At 40.8% G+C, this 22,451-nt stretch overlaps 1 protein-coding gene across 3 annotated transcripts in view; it reads left to right on the plus strand.

The window, feature by feature from the left end:
* Positions 1 to 22,451, plus strand: part of LOC106062953 (GATA zinc finger domain-containing protein 14-like) — a 91,329-nt gene that overhangs the window by 43,274 nt on the left and 25,604 nt on the right. For 2 of the 3 annotated variants that reach the window (XM_056025870.1, XM_056025869.1), the window contains one exon: positions 9,756 to 9,873. The exons of the other annotated variant lie outside the window; for it this stretch is intronic. In XM_056025870.1, coding sequence (XP_055881845.1) covers positions 9,756 to 9,873 — 118 coding nt within the window. The remainder of the gene's footprint in view (positions 1 to 9,755; positions 9,874 to 22,451) is intronic. 3 annotated transcript variants of the gene reach the window in all.

Below are 22,451 nucleotides of genomic sequence, written 5' to 3' on the forward strand. Positions count from 1 at the left end.
AGTGTTCTCCTTGTATTATGACTTTGCTTTTTGAGTTGTTTAATGTCATATGTATAAGTCTTGTCAGCTTGTTGGGTATTCCAAAATCATGTAGAGTGTCATATAGGTATTTCCTTCTGATACTGTCATTAGCCATTTTATAGTCTATAAAGAGTTGGTGGATTGAAATGTTGTATTCATGGCATTTTTCTAGTATACATCTTAGTGTGAAGATGTGGTCGGTTGTGGATTTGTTGGGTCTGAATCCACATTGGTAGTCACCTAAGATTTCTTCTGAATATTTTCCAAGTCTCTTAGTTATAAGCCTAGACAGTATCTTATAAGTCACATTTAGTAGAGAGATTCCTCTGTAATTACAGCACTTTAACTTGGATCCTTTTTTGTGTATTGGGGTTATAAGAGCCGTTTCCCATTCTGTTGGTATTACTTCTTCTTCTCAAATTCTTGATATTAGTCTGTGTATTTGGGAATGTAAGTCTTTCCCTCCATATTTAATTAGTTTTGCTGTGATTTGGTCCTCTCCTGTTGCTTTGTGATTCGTCATGGTCCTAATTATTTCTGATGTTTCAATGAGTGTTGGAGGGTTCACTAAGGGATCTGGTACCCCATGTGGCAGTTCATATTCTCCATTGTCTCCATTTTCAGTAGTATTTAGGATCTCCTCAAAGTATTCAGCCCATCTCTCAATGACCCTGCTGTTTTCTGTAATAAGCTGACCATCTTTGTTCTCACACATGTGTGATCTAGCTTGAAATCCGTTCTTTTCATGTTTAATTTTCATATACATTCCTCTCATGTCTCCCTCCTTTGCTAGTTCCTCAATTTCAGTAATCTTGGACTTTTCCCATTCCCGTTTTTTCTTACTTACAACTTTTGTGGCCCTTCTTCTTGCTTCATTGTATTGCTGTCTAGTGTTCCTGGTTTCTCTCTGTAGCATTATCATTCGAGCATTGTTCTTCTCTTCTATAGTTTGTCTGATTCATCATCATACCACCCTATTTTCTCGTTCTTTTGTTTAAATCCAACTACCTCTTCTGCTGTTCTTTTGATAGCATGCTTTATTATTTCCCAATGCTCATTTATGTTATTTTCGCTGTCCTTTTCTAATGTTGTCAGTTGCGTTTGGAGTGCCATTCTATAAATTTCTGCAACAAGTGGATCCTTTGTGAGTTTTTGACTATCATATTGCTGTGCTCTCTTTCTTTGGTAATTGTGTATGGTACTTATTCTTTGTCTAAGTTTAGCTTTTACTAGTAGGTGGTCTGAGTCAGCATTAGCTCCTCTGAAACTTCTTACATCTAGTATGTCTGATCCATGTCTCTTATCTATGAGTATATGATCTATTTGTTTCTGGGTGTTGCCATCAGGTGAGATCCAGGTAACCTTGTGAATATTCTTATGTTGGAATTTTGTGCTGCTGATAGACATTCCTTTTCCTGATGCAAAATCCACTAATCTTATGCCATTATTGTTGGTCTCTTCATGTAAGCTTTCTTTGCCAATTGTTGGTCTGAATGCTGGTTCCTTTCCAATTTTTGCATTGAAATCTCCTAGGACTATTTTGATGTCATGCTTTGGTGCTTCATCATAAATTCTTTCCAGTCCATCATAGAAGGCTTCTTTTGTGTTATCATCTGCATCTTCAGTAGGGGCATGAACATTGATAAATGAGATGTTGAAGAATTTTTCTTTCAAACGTAGTGAGCAGAGTCTATCACTTATAGGTTTAAATCCAATGACATTACCTACCATTTCCTTTTTAACAGCAAAACCTGTACCTAAGTTGTTAGTGCTTCCACCACTATAAAATATAGTATACTCCTTGGTTCTGAGAATGTCCGAGTCTTTCCACCTGATTTCCTGTAGGGCTACAAGGGGTATCCTATATTTCTTTAACACTTCAGTAAGTTGGGCTAGCGCACCTGCTCTATAAAGGCTTAGCACGTTCCATGTCGCAAAACAAAAATCATGTCCTTTTCCAGGCCTAGGTCGTTTTCCGTTGAGATCTGTCCGGGTTATCTTGTGTGTATTAGCTTTCGAAACAGTATTTTTTATATGACAGAGTTGTTAGCCCTGTGCATAACCATCCGGGGGGGCTGCCCCTTTCAGCTCTCTAGATAGCTGCCTTTATTTTCGGGTAAGGTGCACTAGCCTTTGTGGATCCCTCCACTTCCTGCAAGGCAGCAGGTTTGATTTTGGTCCACCCCTAGTATTTTATTTCCCCGGTACCCACCATATCTGGAGGGCATTCCCCTATCCGCCACCTGGGGAGGCGCTCGATGGGAGATCAAAAACTCCACACGAGGTTTATGATAAGCATATCTGTTAAAAAATGCTGTTAATCTTAATTTGTCTATCAGTAATAGAGTTTAAAGCAAGAAGGTAAATAAAAGAAAAAAACAATATGAATAAAGGTATGTTATTTAGAAGATTTTCAAAAAGTTCAGTAAAACGAGCTGTTTGAGTCATGTAGGTATTCCGGCCGAATATCAAATTTTACTATCCGGTCATATCCGGCTCCGGCCTAATATCAAAAAGTGTGCACACCTAATATATATTGTTGTAAGGCAAGCACTCAATGAAAGGTAGGAGGTAATAATAAACGATGTATTAATTATAAGCTATCAACAAATAATCAAGTCACAGGGAGTAATGTCTTAAGTTCTAAGAGTCCTACTTAATACTAGAACAGACCACCGACACACTTCCCAGTGTCACTCCAGGTCTTTCAAAACAGTTCACTAGTATCACACAGGACAGCACTTAGCCCGAGACTGTTCAGACTCCCATAACATCAGCCGGATCTACAGCATTCCTTCTTCATGTAGAATTAACATGTCTCTTACTGCTTGTCTTGAATGGTGCTCTGATGCGCATCAGCAGTGTGGCGCGGGAAAAGAGTTACAACATTACCCCCTTCTCAGCTCCGTCCAGAACAGATTCAGGTGCCCTACAAGGTAGTGGACGTTCGTAAAAGTGTAGATGGAGGTCGATCTGTGGGAGCTACAGACGGCAGGGAGCGTGTTCTCCACGAAACCATCTGCACTGGTCTCTGCAGGTGCCGCTTTCTTTTTTTCCAGTTGGCCATTCCGTTCTTGAGACGATGTCTTGATCGTTGGGTTGGGTGACGCTCGCCTTCTGAGACGTGTAAAGGTAGTGGCCATCCCTGTAGTTTTCATTAGAACAGTTGGTCCTGCACGCCGCTTCAGCAGACCTTCTCAATGGAAGTCCCATGACATACTCGTAGACCCACACGTAGCCATAGTTGCAAGCACATTGTCACTGTCGGCCCTGTCACTAAGGTATGCCCATAAAGCATCCTTGCAATGTTCAATGTGTAAAAGTTCATTAAGTGCTGAATCGGGTCCAGCTAAAATTGATTCACCATCTTTCATGTTACTATCGCTGGTGAAAACAGAAGTATCGAAGTCCACTGGTTTCAGACCCTGTTGGTGAGTTTCTTGACATTTGCATTCCTGGTAGCAGATATGAGGCTTTGAAGTATCTTCGTAGACACTGGCAGATTGAAAGGGGTCTTTAAGGTCCGAAGCGACAGGCTCGGACGCAGGCCCAAAGTTGTCTTGATCTAATAGGGTCGTTGTGGTACTCATAGCTAGAACAGCAAAAGCTTCAGTCACATAGCAGACTTCTCCTATTTCTTCTCATGTCTCTTTCTGTTCTTCTGTGTACTTCTTGTTACTATCGACGCATTCTATGCAACCACAGTCTTGAATGAGTAACGGTTGGTTAATAAATAATGTTAGACGCTTCTCTCTCAAAGGTTCGATCTGGCCTTGCACTATACGATACGTATCAGTTTGTCCATCGAATGATTCATCGAATCCTGCAAGGTATACATTTTTTCGCTTTGTTCTCATAACAGGTCCTGCATGGTGATCAGGAGCTCGCCAATATCTGGTTCTACATCAAACAAGTAGGTCTCAGGATCCTCCCCTTCATCAACCAGGTCCCGTCGAAGACAAGCTCTCATCTTTTCTTTGGCCCAAACGATTTTCAGCTCTCTGGCTCGGAGCTCCTCCTTCAACTTGTAGCTCAGTTTGTCTAAGTTCCTAAGCGTTGTCATTCTTTCATTTCGTTGAGCTGCCCAAATCCCACTTCCAGATACCTTGTTGTAGTCGACCGGACTGTATTGAACCGGGCTGTAGTGGACCTTCTGTCGTGAACCTCCTTGACTGCGACACCCCCCCCCGCTCTTATATAGGGTCCCCAATGGCCTTCTAGAACCGGACGGAACATCGCTCGACCTTTCTAGCTTCGTCACATGACTACATCCCTCGTGACGCTCCTGAGCTCTGTTCACGACGGCGATCCTTCCCAAACAGTCATGTTGACACTCGTCTCGGCTGACCGTCGTAACTCGTCACGGTTGACCGCTCGTCTAGCGCTGGCCTGGGGCGATTTGCGTCGGCTGACTACACTCACACCACATCCGTGCCACCACCAGGTTTATAACACTGCCCCCTCCTTAGATCTGTCCGTCCCGGACAGAATCAACCTCATGACATTGGCTGTGAAGTTTCATCGCTGTAGGTGGGGGTCGATCGGTGGCGGTTGGTTTGCCTCTTGTGCTTGACGGAGCCATCCATGTTACAGTCAGCAATGGTCGCTTTCTTCTTCTCCTCCAATTGGCCTTCACATGGTTGCCTCGCCGTCGTGCTTTCATCGCTTTCCAAGTTGAATTCAGAAAACTTTTTCTTCTTCTCCTCCAGTTAGCCTTCATCTGGTTGTATCGACGTCGTGATCGCATCGTCATCCATGTTGCACTCAGCAAAAGTCGCCTTCTTCTTCTCCACCAGTTGGTCTTCATGTGGATGCAGTGATGTCGTGGTCGCATCGCTCTCTTGTCCTTCGGTATTGAGGGCAGCTGCTTGGCACATCGAGAGGTATAGGATGTAAGGGCTGGGGATACCAAGATCGTTGGCCAAAAAGGTGACTTCATAGGGCTTTGCGGAGAGGGACTGGGATGGGTTTCAAATCTACAGGACTGGGAATGGTGGGACAAGTCATTATCCTCAGCCGTGTCTGGAGGGCATGCTCGTGGGACAGGCTGGTAACACTCCACTTCATCTTCGGCCTCAGGCTCCGATCGGCTTTCTTCACCATCATCATGACCTCTCTCTCTCGTCTCAGTATCGCGCCAATCGCTTGTTGGTTTCAGACCTTGTCGATGACTTTCGTCTTGCAAATGTCCATCAACGTCAACGTCAGGCTTCCTTGGATTCTCTTGACCTGTCTTGCTGTTTGAGCTTCTCCTATCAGGTACGTCGGCAACACAAGCTTCTGTTGGACTATAGGCAGCATTTCTTGTCTCTTTATCTGTCTCTTTCGGCTCCCCAGATCTGTACTCCTCGTTTTCGGATTCACAGGCAGCACCACGTTCATAAGCATTGCCACTGTTACTGCTTATTGATTCACAGCATTGGGGTAATAGTTCAATGTCCAACGATGGTGAATCTCCTTCATCTTTCAAGTCTCCTTGGTCGTACAAGGGGCTCGTCGCTTCCTTCACTAAGGTACCCATCTCTTTAATCTCTCTACAGAACTTCTCGGTGTACTTCTTTAATGTCACACTCATAGCCCAAATATCGTCTCGTACAGAGTTCATGAACTCTCCAAAATCTGGTGCGACTTCAAACAGATACGTGTCCGGATCTTCTTCTTCTTCCATTATGTCTTCCCGGAGGCATGCTTGTAAGGTTTCCTTGTTTCCACATGCCTTCAGCCCTCGTTCACGGAGTTCTTGCTTCAGTTCTCTAAATTCAAGTTCGTACAGCAGTTTCAGACGAGCCATAGTAGATCCGATCCAATCCGATTCCGATCCGATCCCACTTCTGACACCAGTTGTTACGAATCTCACTATCCAGGCTCTCTGCAAACTGCACCTTACACCACCAACTTAAAGAACTTTACAACTCAGGGCTGCAAAGTAACGTAACACTTTAATAGTTGAATAAATAACAGCCAATACTGTACAATTGGCAACACGTGCATTGTACAAATATCTCTCCGATAACACCTTACCGCCGTATCAACTCTTGCACTGGCCTCTCCGTCTCGTTCCGGGATTGCACTGGGTTCAATAGTTCAGGACTGACTTCGCACACTGGGCTCGTTGTGTCGGACTCGATCACAGACTAAGATCAAGACGCCGTTCGTCTCAACTATACTTGACTGTACTCCAGACTGAACCGTCGTAATGCTCCGCACAGAACCACACCATTGAACTGTGCTGTAGTAGACCGGACTGTATTGAACCGGGCTGTAGTGGACCTTCTGTCGTGAACCTCCTAGACTGCGACACCACCCACTCTAATGGCCTTCTAGAACCGGACGGAACATCGCTCGACGTTTCTAGCTTCGTCACATGACTACATCCCTCGTGACGCTCCTGAGCTCTGTTCACGACGGCGATCCTTCCCGAACAGTCATGTTGACACTCGTCACGGTTGACCGCTCGTCTAGCGCTGACCTGGGGCGATTTGCGTTGGCTGACTACACTGACACCACTACCCCCATCTGTGCCACCACCAGATTTATAACAATATATATATATATAAATATATATATATAGTTCGTCCACCGTGGTTCGATGATAACTGTCGGGGTTGTAATTTTGGACATGGCTCGTCTGCCCGGGCAGATCTGTTAATATATTGAGTAATTAAGTAAGAGAACAATTAATAACAATATATTAACGTATTCTAGTCAAGTGATTATATAACATAGGTTTAATGATTCAATGATAGAATAGGACATAAATGATGATTATAAATAATGATTAATACTAGATCAGCTTGCCTAAGTTATTTGCAAATATACAACATCGATTACGTGCAAGCACACCTTAGATTGCAAATAGTCCACTCTGGGCTCGCAATGCCCACAACCCAATGACATGAATAATGGCCAAGTATTGTCCATATAAATACAGATAAGGCTTGAGTCCCAAACCTGAGTCCCTAAACAAGAAAAATATGCATTCCGTGTGACAGCCATTCACATGTTTATAATACCAACGACTTAAGAGCAATGCAATAACGAAAAAAATATAATAACCAAACTTACCTAACACTGGGGAAAAACAACAAACAGAAAGTTCCAGTCAAGAATCTGCTACCCAAGCAAAACTAAAAGAAGCATGACTTGCCAACAACACAGTCACAGATGGTGCTACAGCCTCCAGCACCTCCGTGCCCACTGTTTATACATCTTGATTAGGTAACTGCTCTCGTAACAACGAATCTATTTGTCCTTCCCGTGTACTCAATTGCGACCGAAATGTACCTGGTTCTTCATCGTGTCCATTTGTTCATGCACCTCGCTTCTAATTGTGTCCATTAGTTCCTGTTTGCGCTTTAAACGGCATTGGACTTTAACGGGCTCTGTCTCAAATTCGTAAACTTAAGGATCTTCGTCTTCATCGCTCAGAGCTTACCTGAGGCATGCCATCACAACTTTCCTGTCTCTCTCGAAGCATTTCAATCCACGTCATTGGAGTTCTTCTTTTAGTTCCTTCACTATCAACTCACCAAGCAGTTTCAAACTAGTCATTTCAAATCAAATCCCCAACTCTTCCCGTTGAGTCGTCTATGATCCCACTTCGACACCAATGTAATAGCTTAAGAGAAACGACTCACCGAATACAGTAATGTCGGCCTTGAAAACAGCCTAGACTTGGGAGAAACTCCGTTGCTACTATCTAATGTAAATATCTTTCTCAGTCTAGTCATTTTTCTAGTCTTTAACAGTACGCTTCTGCTGCACTAGCTTGGATGGTGGTGTGCATTGCTGGGTTATTACAATATATAACTTATACTAGCATTATCCACAGGCTATGCCCGTTGATTTGGTTATATATTGTTTTTTTTTTCTTATAACTGGATCGGCTGGTAAATTCGAGTATCCCTTTCTCCCCCCCCCCAAACTCTCTACCTTAACAAATAGCTCTATTTACACTTGTTGATAACATTAAACGGTTAAGCATTTAACTCATATGCTATTCTAACTGACAAATCAGCTGTTTATGAGGACGCCATTCAAGGTAACAACAGTCAACAAGGGACATTACTCCTAGATACTGAATAGCATAACATATATATAAAATAAATACTAACATCCTTCCTTTTCTACAGCTTAACAAAATCAGCTTAAATAATCCTTGTAATTAACAATACAGAATATAATGAATGAGACATCTCAATTTCTTAAACTAATATTATAAACAACAAATAATCAACAACAAAAAATAAATATGATATCCGAACACATATTATCCAAACACATAGTATCCAATGTGATACGTATAATATTGATATTGTAATAACTGAAGTGAGGCAACTCAACGAGGCACATATCTTTATTTACACGACATCACAAGTTCATAAAACATCATCTATCTTAGGCAGTCTTTTCACTTCGGCTCTCAACTGGGGTGGAAATCGTTCTCTTTCTCTTCCTAATGTTGACATCCTTCTCTGTCTAGTTTATCACAGTGCGCACCTTCTAGCACTAGTCTGGATAATATTGTTATAACTCTGCCGTGCGCACCGCCATAACAATATTATATCAGTCACTAAAATCGGTATAGTAGAATACACCCATCCTCTTCCGCATTGACTTCTTGTATCTCAGTACTAATAGTCCTAGCTAGCTTATTATTATGAATCCTATAAAGTTTATCAGACTGAATTTTCTTTCTTGATGATGGACATATATATATATATATATGTAGCTTCAAACTATCATTATAGATTAATTGTTCATGTACAATATAGTTTTTCTTCATCGAATGTTTTCTCTATTGCAAATGTATTTGTTTCCATTTTCTTCATTGATTTGATACTTGGAGATACTTGTTTTAGAATTATGCCAGGATACCATCCTACTTCTCACAGATTTCTATAACATGCTTGTATTGTTTGGTCTCGATGTAGCTCTTATGTTCTTTTATCACAAAGTCTCGTTACTTGTTCTTTGTATTTCTGTTGTCTTGTTGCTCTCTTTTGTTCATCACCAAAGTTAGCCAAGTTCTTTCTGAGACACCTTTGATCATGTCATCCCCAACCTTTCCCCAAGGACTATTTGTTTCATTGCACTGTAAGTGTCATGATCATTGGTTTCTTGTTTTGACAAACTGTGCATGTCTCTACCATCTTTTTTATTTCATACCTGGCCAGAACATAGTCATATGTACTGTGTACTGTTTGCACATCACATCATAACATGGATGATGGTTATACATAAACATTAATACTATGTTAGCACTCCTAAATTATGTGCAAGTATACAACATAGTTAACATGCAAGCTCGCATTAGTCGCGATGCCCACGACCCAATGGATAATGGCTAAGTAAAGATCAGGCTTGAATTTCGCAGAGTCCCAAACTTGAGTCCCTTAACAAGAAAAATATGCATTCCTTGTGACGGACATTCACATGTATACAATAACAACGACTCTAGAGCAACGAAATAACGAAACAAATTTAATAACCTAACTTAGCCAAATTCTGGTGCACAAAAGAAACACACCTAACAAAGCACCAACTCCATATGCGCATGACAATGACCATTATTGTCATCCAGGGGAATGAGGGCTTTGCATTGAGGTTTTGTGCCGCCTCATGTGGCTTGTGAAACCAATGTGAGCCCAGAATGTTCGGCTGCACACTATTATAATTGTGGTTTTCCCTCACTAATTCTCGTTTTATTTACAATTCTGTCTCTGTTTCTGTAGACATGTCGGTGACTGGGGAAACATTGACGTTGATATGTATGGAGACTCAAATTCCAACTTTACTGTTCAGGCTGCTTCACTTATTGGACCTAACTCTATCTTAGGACGCGGAATTGTGGTAAGTTTGCACGCTATCACACACAAGGAGTTACTGGAGTGTGAAAAAGTCGATTTTGGGTAAAAAAATTGATTTTTCAATTTTGGTGTAAATTAATAGTTGGACATGAATTTTATAAACTGGCACCAACAATTTTCTAAAATATTGCATTTTTTTTTGTTGAAAAAAAGCATTGTAATGATGCATGGTAAACACGATTTTACATTTGTTAAAAATACAAATTCACTGTTTTTGAGTGAATGCATTTTTTGTGACTCCCCTGTAGAATATATATAAAATCTCTGGAACTAATAGAGATAAATGTGTCAAATGAGGTACACATATTCAGAGATAAATAATACAGAGAATATCTAGTTTGAATGACTTTATCTGAAGAAATTTTTAATATATTATCTTTTGAAAAAAATGTGGATGCATTTTACAGGTAAAAAAAATTACCTTTAAAAAAAAAGAATGCACAATACTAAGGAAAAATGTATAAAATCTAGCTAGCTCGTTCCAGCCACCTTTATACTTTAAGGTGTAAGTATTTTTAGCTTTGCAATTTATCAATTTTGAAAAGTTTAAGAATTTTCCTATATGAACTAATTTTTGTTTATATTCAAGATGGCCGCCATTACTACGGCAACCCGGAAACATTAGACAGCATTCAATATATTTTTTTATTGAGTTGTCATATGATATAATATAACAGAAGTTATTAAGTTAAAGCAAAAGTAAAAATAATAAATTTCGCACTCCAGGAACCCCATAAAAACAAAACACTGGTCTCAGTTTAAAAAAAAAAGTAGTTCTATGGCGAGAAACTGGTCATGCAATAAGACTTTTTGATAATCGTCAATTATATTTCACATATTATTATGAATTACTTAGGCTTAGATCCTGCCACGCCGTTCGGCGCATTGAGCTGCAAGCTGTCTCCACAAAGATCTGTCACTGGAAATGAAGTTTTTGCCATCTGATGTCCACTGTTCTAAGGTCCATGAAAGTGTCGCGTCAAGTTATACGAGGACGTCCCTGTTTGTGCTTTCCGCGTAGTGGCCTCCATGTCATCGCAACTCTTGGTATGCGTAGCTCATTTTGTCCCGCAAACCTCATGCGACGCTCTGTCACAACCTCAATAAGCGGTCGATTTCCAGTTCGGCATATGAATTTGAGACCCTATAAATGACTCCTAAAATCCGTATTAGCCATTTTTGTTGAGCCACATTTAGTCTTTTCTCAATTTTGGCAGATGACTTCCATGTCTCACATGCATATGTTGTTGTTGGGATGACGATTGTGTTAAGAAGGTGATGTTACTTCTTTCAAACTGTTCCACAGGAAGGGGGGGTCTCATTTGAATATATTGTGTGTATATCGGGGGGAGGGAACCACAGTACAGGGAGATGGAAGCCTACAATTGATGTGCCTAAGAAGTGTTTGAGGGCCTTCGTTTGTAGGTTGAAAAAGACAGAATTTGAGGGCTAGAAAAATGTTTTGAGTTTTGGGGGGGGGGGGACGTTGTAGTTTTCCGGGCAAAAAAAAACATAAATACCAACTATTTAAAACCGTAGCACGGATATCAGCTAGTATATACAATCGAAAAGACAGAACTTTATTTGATATACCTCAATGCCCATTAAGAAATCACAAGAAGCTTCTAGCATTTCAAACCGGCTACGATTTCTTCCCAGACTTTATATTGTTTATTAAGGCCGGGACATCCTTTCCTTTTTTTTTTTTTGAAATTTTAATATTTAATAAAATGGCCACATTTTAACGATCACCCTGACATACATGTGTGAAGTCATACCAAAACGTTGAACGCTATGCAAGCCCTAGACGAGGCGTAAAGCTAGTAGATTTTGATACGGCGGTACAGCTTTGATACGGCGGTACAGCTTTGATACGGCGGTACGGTTATCTACGGTGAAAAATTCTTACACTCAGTGTAACGTGTTGCCAATTGTACAGTATTAGCTGTGATTTATTGGACATTGAAATGTTACGTTACTTTGGTGTTCCGAGTTGTCAAACTGTCAAGTTGGTTGTGTAGTGTGGTGCAGTTTTCAGAGAGCTTGGGTAGTGAGTGTCGTTACAATATTGTAACGAATTTCTCTCTCTCTCTCTCTCAGGGTTCACTTCAACAATGCACCAAATCAAACAAAATAATGAATTACAAAAAAGAAAATACCAATAATTAATTGACTTATTTGTTAAATTTAATTGATTCATGTATAGGTGTATAGATATATGTCAATGAAAGCAATGTACAAAGGCATCCTTTGTTCTCTTGACTTTTCCTAAAGTTGATGGATGTAACCTGAGAATTATCACTCCAGCAATACTTAGGAGGAAAATTCTCCTATAATTGTTTAAGTCGCTTCTGTCAGCTTTGTTCAATACCTAACTCACAGGATCTGTCAACATTCTTTCTCCATTCTTCTCTGTCAAATGCCTTTGATAGAATTTCATTATGATATAATTTCAGAAAATATTGAAACCTGCACTTTTACCTGCCTGGGTGGACCACTTCGGGGGCCGATTCTGAGTTTGTGTTTCCACACAAACTGTCTTTGTAACTGTTACGTGCGCATGTTAGTGTAAATGTGGAACGGTTCGAATGCGTGTTGAGCTGGGGGGAGGGAACCAAAATGTAGGAATAGAAACTAAATAGTGCTTTTAGTGTTCATGAAGATTAAATTAATTATAATCTATGACGTTAACGTTTTGTGTTGATGTATTATTAAAAGAGTCTCTTCACATAACAAAACGTAACAAGTGGCGCCAAACGTAAAGGTAAAATCCAGTTATTCCTCTATACATAGTTGATCTCCTGTCAACAGACAGTAGAGATATTATAGTCTAGATCTAGCGACAGGATACTATTTGAATATAAGAAATAGAAAATGGAGGACAAGGCTGAGGTGGCAGCGTTGAAAGAAGAAGGGAGGTTATTGGAGCTTGAAGGGGCGGAACTAAGAAAAATACGTGCAAGAAAGGTTGATGGAGAGGGAGAGATTAGCAATGGAAAGAGAAAAAGAAAAGGAGAGATTAGACATGGAGGACAAAAGAGAAAAAGAAAAGGAGAGATTAGACATGGAGGACAAAAGAGAAAAAGAAAAGGAGAGATTAGACAAGGAGGACAAAAGAGAAAAAGAAAAGGAAAGATTAGACAAGGAGGACAAAAGAGAAAAAGAAAAGGAAAGATTAGACAAGGAGGACAAAAGAGAAAGAGAAAAGGAGAGATTAGACATGGTGGACAAAAGAGAAAAAGAAAAGGAGAGATTAGACATGGAGGACAAAAGAGAAAAAGAAAAGGAAAGATTAGACAAGGAGGACAAAAGAGAAAGAGAAAAGGAGAGATTAGTCATGGAGGACAAAAGAGAAAAAGAAAAGGAAAGATTAGACTAGGAGGACAAAAGAGAAAAGGAGAGATTAGACAAGGAGGACAAAAGAGAAAGAGAAAAGGAGAGATTAGACATGGAGGACAAAAGAGAAAAAGAAAAGGAGAGATTAGACATGGAGGACAAAAGAAAAAAAAAAGGAAAGATTTGACTAGGAGGACAGAAGAGAAAGAGAAAAGGAGAGATTAGACATGGAGGACAAAAGAGAAAAAGAAAAGGAGAGATTAGACATGGAGGACAAAAGAGAAAGAGAAAAGGAGAGATTAGACATGGAGGACAAAAGAGAAAAAGAAAAGGAAAGATTAGACTAGGAGGACAAAAGAGAAAGAGAAAAGGAGAGATTAGACAAGGAGGACAAAAGAGAAAAAGAAAAGGAGAGATTAGACATGGAGGACAAAAGAGAAAAAGAAAAGGAAAGATTAGACTAGGAGGACAAAAGAGAAAAAGAAAAGGAAAGATTAGACCAGGAGGACAAAAGTGAAAGAGAAAAGTTAGCTATGAAGGAAAAAAAAGAAAACGAAAAGATAGTCATTGAAAGGGAAAAGAAAAATGAATTAATAGCTATTGAAAGAGAGAGAGAGAGATTGGCGTTTGAAAAAGAGATGTCGGAGAAAAAGTTGAAAACAGACCAAGGAAAAGAGGGTGATAAAAGAAAGAGTGACACTACAGGGAATAAACTGGCAAAATATAAAGGTGTGATATTCAACGAAGACAAAATAAACATTGACATTTTCCTGAAAAGGTTCGAAATAGAAATGAGAGAACTGGAATACCCTGAAGACAAATGGACATTCTTATTGTCTAGATCATTTACAGCGGAGGTGCCGTCAAAAATATGTATTAACCAGGGTAACTATAGTGTTGTGAAAGAACAACTACTTCGAACTTTTGGGAAAACAGAAGCTTTCTATCGCCAACAGTTTGTTAATTGTGAGATAGAACCAGAGGGTGACCCGCAAACTTTCTTTGACAAAAATGAGCAGCCATTTCGATAACTGGATAGAAACCGCTGAGGTACAAATAACCTTTGACAGTCTTAAGACATTTCTCATGCCTAAAATCAAAATCAAATCAAATCTGCTAAATCATGCTGGACAAAGTGATTTACGAGTGTCAGGAGGAATTGAAAATATTTCTGTTGGAGAGGAAACGGAAATCCATAGAAGACATAGTTAGAATTATAAGGGCTTATAAAGTGGCACATGTCTAGAAGAAATTATCTAGAGGCAGTGATATAGAAGAAATAGTTGGCTTTAACAGAACATATGAGACACAGAATAACTCTCACAGAACAAGGGAGACACGCGATAGACATTATAGACGTGGTACATATGAAAGACAATATGATAGCCGCAACGGCAGATAGCAAGGAAACAGACAGGAAAGAAAGGACTGGGAGAAAGGTGGAATAGAGCAAGGTTTATCATTGTCATCTGATATTGGAAGATTGGAGGTTTTTCAGACATTCGTAGGGAACAAGACAGCCAAGACCATCAGGGAGACAGGGAGCACTATTATGGGAGTGAATAAGAATTTAGTGGAAGACCATGAATATACAGGTGAATCTAGGAAGTGTGTTATGTTTAATGGGGGGAATATTGTACAATTACCGATTGCCAAAGTTAGTATAGACACCGTATTTTAAGGGGACAGTGGAAGCTTGTGTTGTAGATCAGGGTGAGATAGATTTAATTATTGGGAACATTCATGGGGTGAAAATATGTTCAGTAAGGGAGATTGAGAATTGGAAGAAATATTATGGGATAAAGTCTACTCGATGTAGAAATGGGGATGTGGAAGAAGACATAAGATCCCATATATCAGATGAGATGGGTAGCAGAGAGCACGAGAAGAAAGAATTAACAGATAAGGTAGAAAGCAATGCAATTGGAATGGGTCAAAATCAAAGTAAAGTAAGACAATTAGTGGTACAGGGAAAGCAATTTAAACCCACATTCAGACGTACAAATCCATACATCTTATGCTTTAATTGTGGGAGAAGGGGGCATACTAGAAGACAGTGTCAACAGTTAAGCAGAGTTAAGGAATTAAGGTACAATAGTGGAGAGGTGTATACGAGAAAAGAGAGGGATATTAGCAGGCTAGAAAACAGTACAGCTAGACCATGCTGTAGTGGGATCACAATGGGACATCATAGCAGGCTTGAAAACAGTACAGCTAGATCAGTGATGCCCAACCTAATTCGACCCGCGGGCCTTTTTTATTTCCACACTCGTGTCGCGGGCCACATGAAAATAAAAGTAGGCCTAAAAAACGATATTAACTTAAAACCCGTAGATTCTGTGCTTCATTAATTAATGGGATATTTGAAATGTATCTTTTTTTTCCCCGCGTCAGAAGATGGCTTTATTTCTCTACTTAAAATATCAGCAAGATTAGGCTTCATTCCTCTACTTAAAATATGAGCAACATTGTAGCTAGCTTTACATCCGAGTCATTTTCCTGTCTCTTTTTGGTAAATATTCCCATCAATCCTCCAATTTCTAGGCTTAGTTTAACAATCTTTTTATTCGCGGCTAAAACCAAGAATGCCGTCATATTTGTTTCATAATGTCGTTTATATGTTGTTGTTTTATTTTAAATAGCCACACTTTATGAAACAAGTATGTTGGCTTATTATCATGTTCCACAAAAAAGTAAAGAACCGTTCACTTTTCATGGTAGAAAACGTACATTCTACACTCAGATAGCTATTTCATAAACGCACAAATGTTAAATGTCATGGAACTTATCATAAGGAGAAAAATTGAGGGCCCTAAGCCCCTAACGTAAGTAAAGATACATTTTTACATTTTTTTTTGGGAAAAAGGGGGGGATTTTCTACACCTTGTGCCAACATTTCGGCGGGCCGGATGGACTCACGTCGCGGGCCGGATCTGGCCGCATAAAACACTTCGGCAGGCCACATGTGGCCCGCGGGCCGTAATTTGCCCACCCCTGAGCTAGATCATTCGGTAGTGGGATCACAATGGGACATCATAGCAGGCTAGAAAACAGTACAGCTAGATAATTCGGTAGTGGGATCACAATGGGACATCATAGCAGGCTAGAAAACAGTACAGCTAGATCATTCGGTAGTGGGATCACAATGGGACATCATAGCAGGCTAGAAAACAGTACAGCTAGATAATTCGGTAGTGGGATCACAATGGGACATCATAGCAGGCTAGAAAACAGTACAGCTAGATCATTCGGTAGTGGGATCACAATGGGACATCATTGCAAAGGAATGGCATGTCAATAATGTTAGAATTATATAGATAGGATGAGGGTGTTTTGTACAGGCATAAAATTATGAGTGGAAAGTTGTATTAATGAATTGTGAAATAATTCTATTTAGCAAATCATTGATAGAAATATGATTACTTATAGATATATGTTAACAGAAGTGGTTTCAATTGCTCATAATAACAGTTATTTTGTGATGAATATAATTGTTATTTAACGGTATTAACATGACATTGGGTATGATTTTGCATTGGGAGTTCTCCAGCCTCCACGTGGAGACTTGGGATAGGTGATGTACGAAACGCGCCGAGATAGAGACGCAGGGCAGCATTTTGTATTGGTTCTAGTATTTTAAGATAAGATTTCCTAGCTGCTCCATATATTATGCATCCGTAGTCCAACTTGAATCGGATTAGACTCCGATATAGCAGCAGTAAGGTATCTCTGTCAGCTCCCCAGTCCGTATGGCTGAGTACTCTGAATATGTTTAATGACTTTTGGCATTTCTGCTTAAGTTTCTTAATGTGGGGGAGAAAATTTAATTCACAATCTAGGGTGAGGCCTAAAAATTTTGTAGTTTTCACAAAATAGTGCAAAAATAGTTCATGGTCTGGGTGGAGTCCCCTTAAATTACAAAAATGCATGCTAACTGTTTTGGAGTCCGAAAATTTAAAACCATTGTCGTTTGCCCAATTTTGAATTTTATTTAAATATAATTATAATTTTCTTTCTAAAGTACTCATGTTTTTGCCATGTGTAAAAATGACAAAATCATCAACATACAGACAGCACTCTAAGCCAGGGGGCAGAGCCTTTATAATACTGTTTGTTTTTATGTTACTGAGAGAATGCTGCCCTGGAATACACCCACTTCCCGGACATAAGTGTCAGAAGCGGAGCTGCACACTTGAACCTGAAATTTCCGGTCTTTTAGGAATTCCCTCACAAAGCAGGGAAGGTGTCCCTTAAGCCCCATAAGCTCCAGGTCATGTAGAATGCCATGTTTCCAGGTAGTATCATAGGTATTTTCTATATCGAAAAATACAGCTACTAGATGTTCTCGTCTAAGAAATGCATTTCTGATAAAAGCTTCCAGGCTTACCAGGTGGTCAGTTGTTGTCCGCCCCTGCCGGAATTCGCACTGGTAGTTGGAGATTATTTTATTTCTCTCGAGGTACCAGACGAACCTAATGTTTATCATCCTTTCCATGGTTTTGCAGATGCAGCTTGTTAGTGCTATTGATAGTTGGCTGGGTCAGACCCATCTCTTCCCGGTTTAGGTATCGGTATAAGTGTGGCTTTCCTTCAGCTCTTTGGGAAAGCGCCTGTTTGCAATACACAGTTATAAATTTTTAGCAGGGTTGCCTATGAGGGTTCGGGAAGATGCTTGAGGAACTGATATTGGATTTCTTCTTCCCCTGGCGCTGTGTCATGTGATTTGTCCAGCGAGTCCCTAAATTCTTCAAGCGAGAACGGTTTGTTATAATCTTCATTGTTCTCTGATCTGAAGTCAATGGTGTGTCTTTCCTCCCTGATTTTGACATTTTGGAATTCTGGCTTGTAGTGTGCAGTAGATGATTTATCTGCTATTAAGGATGCAAGGCAGTCAGCTATATCTATGGGGGACGTGACAGTTCGTCCTTGGTTTTTCAGATACCCTATTGCATTTGATTCTTTCCCTTTGATCCGTCTAATTGCCTTCCAAACCGCTCTAGCAAAAGTTTTGGCATCCAGACTGCTAACAAAATTCCTCCAGGAATTCCTTTTGGCTAACCGTATGGTTTGTCTAGCCTTTGCTCTAGCTATTTTTAATAGCTTTAGATTTTCCTGGGAAGGATTCTTTATTAATGCAACCAGACGTTTTTTCCTATCGCCAATATCACTTTTGCAAGCTGTATCAAACCATGGTTTACTTGGCCGTTTAGGGTTTGCGGAAGTAAGCGGGGCAACTTTCAGGGCAATATCAAGTAGATTGCTAGCAAAGATATCAGCTGGGTTCTGTTCATTTATGATATTTTCTGTGATATCCTCGGAGCATCTTTTTTGGAATGGTTCCTAATCAGCTTTATTCAGCTTCCACCGCTGAGGTCGTCCCAATGAGGGGAAATTGTTAGCAATGATGATTGGAAAGTGATCACTTCCAAGTAGATCATTGCTTACTGACCACTTAAAATCGCCCATAAGTCCGGGGACATATACGGTGAGGTCAATGCACGTGAGAGATCGAGTTCCTGGGTGCAAGAAGGTCGGTGATGCATCATTAAATATGCATAAATTATGTTGGAGAAAGATATCCTCCAGCATACGACCTCTTGTGTCAGTATTGTTGGATCCCCACATGGTGTTATGGGCATTGAAATCTTCAAGGATTATTTAGGGCCGATGGAGCTTTTTTATGAGGTTCTCCATGTCTGTTGGGTTCAATGGAACGCCTTGAGGTAGATACAGGCTGCAGCAAGTGATAACTTTGTGTAGGGTTATCCTAGTTGCTACAGCCTGTAGCTCTGTAGCTGGACTGTAGCTCTACCCTCTCATGGGGGACGCTGTCCTTCACAAGGATACAGACTAAACCTGATGCTCTCTCCGCATCCTCAACATTCCTGGTATAAGCATTGTAGCTTCGGAAAATGATGCTATCTTTCAGAAATGTTTCCTATAAGCAGACAGCTACAGGAGTCTCAGAGTCCATCATTTCTTCATAACTGGCCTTGATGCCTTTACAGTACAGTTCCACCGCACAATTCTGGAATGCATGGCTTATTCTAAGCGACCTACTTGGCGCTATTAGGCCTTGGGAAGCCCCCGGAGAGGTTTCCCTTTATTCCAGTGACCTTAGTATTTTTAGACTTAGGTTTGGGTGGAGAGGAGGACACCCCCCTTTTGGGAGAAGTCCTTCTCTCTGGAGAGGGGAATTCCCTCCGGTTAGAGCGGAAGCTATTTCCTTCCACCCCCTCACTTCAGGTATCTTTAATTTCATTTCTTCCCTTAGGGAGTTGGTCAACCTCTAACTCAGTAGAGGTTGGAGTGTCTGGCTGGGTTCTCTGAGGAGAATAATGTCTCAGGGTTCTCCCTGAGTGTTGGTTTTGACATGCTGCTCAGTCTCCATGCTGTCATCAGCGACCACAGAGAACCTGTTCAACAGGGCTTTCTTTTCTCTTCGGATGTGTATTTTGTGGCGATGTTTTCTTCTGCGTTGGAGGAGGAGGTGGTGGGATCAATGTGTCCGTCTGTGTGGCTATGGATTTCCCTATCTTTATCACAGCCTGGGCGTAGGTCTTTGTCAAGCCGAACTGACCCTTGGGTAGGGCCGATACAGCCGATTTCGCCTGGCTGAAGGTACATCCATTTCTTGCCTTGTACTCTTGCACGGCAACTTCCTTGGAGTAGTCTGAGTGGCCAGCGTGACAGTTCGGGCATTAGAACTTGGCTGTGCAGCCCTTGTCCTCAAGACCCTCTCCAGAGCATCTGGCACACACAGTGTTCCTCTTGCAGACTGCCGCGCCTTCTCCATAACCCTGGCACTTGAAGCACCTCATAGGGTTAGGTATATAGGTCTTCACTGGAACTCGTAGGTATCCTGCCTTCACATACTCTGGCAATGTCCTAGTTTCGAATGTGAGGATAATAGTGGCGGTTTTGACCTCCTCGCCGTCCCTGCACCTGGTAATGCGCCGGGCATGGGTGACTCCTTCAATTTCCTCCACTATTTCCTTCTCGGAACATTCTAGCAGGTCTTTAGAGCTGATTACACCTCTTCTGGTGTTCAAACTCTTGTGTGGCATGAATTCCACTTGGAGATCACAGATTTTTCTGCATCGTAAAAGCCTATCAAAGTGTATTTATTATAAACTTCTACGAGAAGTTCCAATTACTAGTGTAGCTTAGATACACTCTTGGGCTGACTTAAGTCCCTTGTAGATGAGAAAAATGGCTCATCTTTGTCACGGTTTTCCCCTCCTCTGAGCACTTGACCACCAGAAATGATGGCTAGATATACAGCTTGTTGTGGCCTCCCCCTTTTTGACTCTGTTCTTCGTCTCTTGCCCAGACACAAATCTGGGGCAAGTAGTTTTTTTTTTTTTTGGGGGGGGGGGGTTTCGTCCATGGAAATTAGTAGTAATTCGGCACCTGTGCTCCCCACCCACCATCGAGTCCAACAAGGGGACGGGCCATTCGGATGTCCAGAATGAGCTCGCCAGGGCTACACTGGTGCTATACTCAGCCAGCTGCTGCATCGGACATGTGTCCGATACAGCTGCTCCCAGATTGACCTTCAAGCCACTGCCCTCCAGCATAGGTCGATGACCTATGCTGGTAGCTCAGCGTGACCAGCCGGTTGACCCAGAGCGGCCATCTGGGCCTCAGGTCTAGAGGAACTTGGAGCCAAAGTACTGTATTGTGGTAGTTTATCCTCGGATAGACACCTGCTCAAATACTAGGATCTCTTTATCCCCCTTACCCGTCGCAGTCCACGGCAAACGGACTGATCTAAGACATTGGAAGATTTTAAAGATGAGAGACAGAATGATGGGTAATGAAGGCAGACTGAGAAAGAGGAGGCAGACAAAATGATAGAAAAGAATTAGGGCACTTTTGAGCTCCAAAAGTGCTAAGGAAAGAGGAGCGCAGTTTAACGTCATGTCTCGGGACGAGTTGGATTTCGCAGACGATATAGCATTACTTTGAAATACAATTAAATGTAAACACGAGATGACGGATAATGACGCCCTCAAAGTTATGCATATTGGGTACAGGTTATCCCTCCCCCATCAGCATTGGTCCTACCGATCTTGAATAGAAAAGTTAATCTCAAGCAATAAATTTGCATATCATGGTGTTGCATGTCGGATCGGAGAGCAGGAGCTGTCTTGTGGCTATGAAAGTCGCCTTAGACTGATTTCTGTGGATAGAGCTTGCAGCACTTTGCGTGGGGAATGGCGCGCAAGAGGCTTAATTCTATGTGTTTCTCTACATTTTATAATAATAAGATTACAAAGAGAGTTTGTGTTATCACACAAACTCAGAGGCGGCCCCCATCAATTTCCCCAATGGACAAGAAATATAGGCCTATTCAAGCAATATTCTTTTTGATCGTTTAAAGAATTGTTTTTTAATTTGGCGTTTTTTTCTCACATAAAAGTAAACAGTCTTTGATAAGACTCTTCTAACTCTTCTGGAATAAGTAGAGTAGCGTTAAGTGATCACATAAGATCGGTATGGAAATCTTCCGATACAGTGTCGATGGCACCTAGTGCGGTAGCTTAGGGTGTCACCCCTCCCCATCAACTTTCTTGAAATATGTTCTAATGAACAGTATTGCTAGTTTTTTTGTTGTTGAACCAATACAGTGAGCTGATTACCTACTTTTAATGATTTTTACTCAAATGTAAAATCCCACTATTTATTACATTTATTCAAATGTTATTTCAAATTATACAATAATATTTAATTAAAATTATAAACAGACATCACTTATTAACATCACTTGAACAGGTTTCTTTTGTTATACTTTAAGACAGAAATGGTGTAACGTTGTGCTGTAGCATTTACACTTAAACTACCATCTAGACGTGTCTAAGCATATTTGGGCATATATCTAGAGATTTTATTTTTATCTTTTCCGATGTAATTGCTTTTGCCAAGATATAATTTTTCCAGCTGGGTTGCCACCTCGAAAATGGTGTCGACTGGTGCGGACCGCACTCTTGCCCCCCTTCCAATGTCGCCACTGCTCCAAGATACCTACTTATTTCCAACAATTTTGATTAATATATTGGAGTAGACGTAGTAAAAAATAAAAAAAAATGAGCCCGCACAATTTAACAGGTGTCCCATGCGAAAAGTATAGGCTAATACCACTAGAAGATCCAGAACTTTGAGGGGGGGGGGTATTTTTTTCCAAACCCTAACCCTGAAGCCCAGTAAACCCTAACCCTATGC

The sequence above is a fragment of the Biomphalaria glabrata genome, chromosome 4, assembly GCF_947242115.1.
Source record: "Biomphalaria glabrata chromosome 4, xgBioGlab47.1, whole genome shotgun sequence".
NCBI lineage: Eukaryota > Metazoa > Mollusca > Gastropoda > Planorbidae > Biomphalaria > Biomphalaria glabrata.